A 4,125-nucleotide genomic window follows, 5' to 3' on the forward strand; every position below is an offset into this window, starting at 1 on the left:
TCTTCACCTAGGCACTCTCTGGTGGCTTCCAGCGTACAATCTGCTTTACCTTCTCCCCAAGTGCATTGCATGGGACATTCAGAGCATGGATGAGCTCGTGAACCAGTACCATAGACCGGCGTCGTTGGTGCTATTGTTGCATTTCACACGCTCCCACGAGCAGCAGTCCTCACCATCCTTCCTCCATGAATCAAGTGTCCCGGGGTGAGCCGGCTCTTATCAGAGAAGACTGGATGTCCAGTAGAGCAGCTCTCTCCTCCACGAAGCAGGCAGATGACAAGTGAAGCATGAACTGTAACAAGAAAAATAGTATCAAAGATGATGATCCCCATGGCAAGTAGCTACCCATATCTGATAGTAGTAAGCTTTTCCCTCTCCTGTCTGCGTGCATATAAACTACAGTTGGGCTGTAGGTGCTCAGACTTTGAGGAGAAAATGGTGAGTGTGTTTCTGCCGGTTCTGCACTATTTTGCGAGCTTCTTCGCACCAGCTATAGACAAGGACATGCAAGGAATAAAAGTCTAGGAGCACAGCTTGGCTGAGATTTGGCAGTTTACTTGGACCAAGACTTGAGGAATCAATCATCGTCTTTTTTGACTAAATGCAGACCAAGACTTCTTTCATCGCGATTCCAAGAGGGAAACCGTTGAATTACAAGGAGGGTAGCCAAAGAAACAGAGAAAGAATTAAGAGGCCAGAGGCCTGTTGACCAAAGGCAGCCAGAACACGCTTTCTGGCCGTGTTAATCCACAGATTAGCTTCAAGCAGCAATTTGGGGAGGGCTCGAGATCGCTCTCAAAGTCCTCTGTCCAACCAGATTCTGGAAAGGGTGAAAGGTCGTCAAGAGCAACCAAGAGAAGGAATTAGTGGCGACTTTGCTAGTTTGAATGCATATGAACCTCCATCATTTGTTGTACGTATATGCTAAGATTCTGAAGAATCAACGGATGAGTTGTGGTTAGGGGTGAAATGCCACTCCAACCCATGTTAACTTCTGTCTTTGTGTGAGAAGCACAAGGTCACTCTTTCATTGTAGTTTCTCTCACTGTACTAATCAAGTTCATCTGATACACTCTCAGCAAGAAAAAGTAGAATCTGATACAAAATACAATTCTGTTATATACCAGAAAGTAATTTGAGGAATGCACACTACATAACTGTAATACTGTTTTGCATTACATAACTTGCAGTTTGTAATTGTTTAAGCACTACAGCTCGACTGCTCAAGCACTATTAATAAATGTCGACGTTTCAGATAAGTTCCTTTTTACGGACTATTAGAGATATAAAATAATTTTAGCAAAAAAGGTCAAAAATAGTGGAGTGTCTGATGATCTGAAGGAGGTATGCTGGTGCCACTGGCCATAGAATCAGATTCTTGAAAGGGTCGTCAAGAACAAGCAAGAGAAGGAATTAGCAGCCACTTTACTAGGATGACTGCATGAACCTCTATTATTGCTGCAGATGTAAAGGGTCTGATGCGTTCTCTTTAATAAATAGCACAATCTGTTACAATGTAGTTTACATTACAGAGCAAGAAAGAAATTCAAGGAAGCTCCGTCGATCTTACATTCAAAGTATACATTTATAACATGTAATGCTCAAGTGGTACACAACTGAAGTACGGTTCAGTTACATAACTTGCAATGTGTAATTGCTCAAGCACTACAGCTTAAGCATTACAGATCTTCCATAAGGATGGCAAAATGAGAACCCAATAGTAGCCCAAAATGCAAAAACAAAGCCGACAGCTGTGACCACGTATAGAACTGGGTCACTGCGCATCTCTTCTACATCTTTCCCCGCAGCAGGATCTGGACTGGGAGCAGCACAAGTATTCCCATGAGTAATATTGTGAAGGTTGATGTTGGCTAGGTAGCTGTCCATGTTGAATGAGCTGAGCTGACCAGAGTTTGGTATGCATCCTGACAAGTTGTTGTATGCCACAGAGAACACCCCCAAAGAAGATAGCTGGGTTAACTGCCAAGGTATTGGTCCACTCAGCTCATTGTGGGAGAGGTCCAAGCTTTCTATCTCCCCCATGCCGCCCAAGGTTGTTGGGATCGGACCAACAAAGAAATTGCTGGACAAATTAAGGGATTTGATATGCCTCAGGTTTCCTAGCTCCCAAGGAATTTCTCCATCCAACATGTTTGCAGACAGGTCAATGCCAGCCATTGAAATGAAGAAACTACGACCGTATGTATAGAGATTCCCTTTGGTAGCAAAGGTGAAGTCTTTTAAGACATAGAATGTGTCATAGGATGGACTAGCAATCCCATCAATTGAATGAAGAATTTGGTCATCTGTGTCACCTTTGAAAGATATGTTACCGATACATGCTGGCAGAGAACCTGAAAGCTTGTTATGGGACAAATCAATTATCCTCATGTACATGAGTCTGCACAGGTTTGGAGTGATCTGCCCTTCAAACTTATTTCCGCCCAGCGAAAGTAGCCTAATGTTTTCAAGGTAACCTACCCAATTGAGGTTGCCCATGAAATGATTGTGCCTGATGTCCAAAGCAATTAGACTTGATGTGTTGAAAAGAGCAAAAGAGATATCGCTAGATAAGAAGTTCCCAGTAAGGTTAAGAAAATTTAGCACTATGAAGCAACTGTTTGGTACAGACCCTGTAAGGTTGTTGCGCGACAGATCTAAAAGGCGTATTTCCGTGAAGCCGCAAATGTGTTGATCAATTTTGCCGGTTATACGGTTGCCAGCAAGATTCAGGCCTTTCAAACATGACATATTCCAAAATGCTGTATCGAGTTTGCCAGACAGCTCGTTATCATGCAAATCAATGACCCTTAGATTCTCTCCTGCCAGATCATGAGGCAATGTCCCTTTAAATTTGTTACCATCCAAACACAATTCACGTATACTGGACAAATTACTCATTCCACTAAAAAGCAGACCACCAAGCTTGTTGTTTGAGACCTTCAAGGTCATTAGCATGGGATAATTAGTAAAAACACAAGATGGAACTTCCCCAGAAAGTTTGTTGTTTGATAGGTCTAAAACAAGCATGCTGCTGATCTCGCACAATGACGTTGGTATGTGCCCAAGTAAGTCGTTACTAGAAAAATCTAGAACAAACAAGCCTGGAAACATTGAGCTGAGGTTGGCCGGCAGCTGTCCTGTGATATGGTTCATGTGTATGTTGATAACACTGAGTGAAGATTGGCTATGCCATATTGGGTCCAGAGATCCAGTTAGCGAGTTATTCCCAAGATTTAGATCCTGTAGTCTTGCTTCCTTTGTAAACAACCAATTTGGCATGCTGCCTGACAAGTTGTTGTTGGACAAATCAAGCACCTCTAAATGATGCTGTGTGTGTAAAAAATGTGGTTCTGCAATAATGTTCTTGTCAAGGTCACAGCCAGAGAGCAGTAGTTGTTTCAATTGTAATGGGGATGTCCATCTGGAAATATTAACGTCAACAACTAGGTTCGAATTGCCTGAAAGGTCTATCTCTTCTAGTTTTGTGAGATTTCCAACCCAAGTGAAGGAAAATCTACCACTCAAATTGTTTTGGGAAAACCGAAGACTCTTAAGCGAAGGTGAAAGATTCAAAGACCGATTTCTCAGAATCTCTCCTCCCAGGAAATTTTTCGAGAGGTTCAGCCGTTCAATATGTGGAAGCGAAAGCAAGAATGTTGGAATGCTTCCGCTGAATTGGTTGGAACTCAAATACAACTCTCGTAGGTTCTGAAGATTTACAAATTCTGTGGACATCGGAAAGTCATGACGTTAGGAACGCTGGCAACATTACTTTTACTGATATAAACAGGAAATGCTCATTATGTACCTTGTTCAGTCGGAAGAGATCCACTCAACTTATTATATTCCAGATGTAAGGCCTCCAGGGGGACCGGCACCGAAGACAGATTAATAGGAAAATGTCCCTCAAAATTATTATATGAGAGATATAGGAACTTGAGATGAGGAAGTGCAAATAATGACACAGGGAGAGATCCGCTAAACTGGTTGCCTCCCAAATTCAAGCTCCTGATGTTTTTAAAAGCTGCAATGCATACAAGTAGCTAGTATAATTATTATAGGTAGCAAAAACTGAGGTATGAAACATGAAATCCTTTTTTTCCGGTGTAAGATTGTTTTTTA

General features: G+C 42.1%; 1 protein-coding gene across 1 annotated transcript; it reads right to left on the minus strand.

Moving 5' to 3' along the window:
• Positions 1-1,334: 1,334 nt before the first annotated feature.
• On the minus strand, positions 1,335-3,358 carry LOC109738460 (uncharacterized). The gene has a single exon (XM_040400683.3). It carries the CDS (start codon positions 3,280-3,282, stop codon positions 1,666-1,668), a length of 1,617 nt encoding a protein of 538 aa, XP_040256617.2. The 5' UTR covers positions 3,283-3,358; the 3' UTR covers positions 1,335-1,665.
• Positions 3,359-4,125: the final 767 nt, after the last annotated feature.

This window comes from Aegilops tauschii, chromosome 2, assembly GCF_002575655.3.
Source record: "Aegilops tauschii subsp. strangulata cultivar AL8/78 chromosome 2, Aet v6.0, whole genome shotgun sequence".
Taxonomy (NCBI): domain Eukaryota; kingdom Viridiplantae; phylum Streptophyta; class Magnoliopsida; order Poales; family Poaceae; genus Aegilops; species Aegilops tauschii.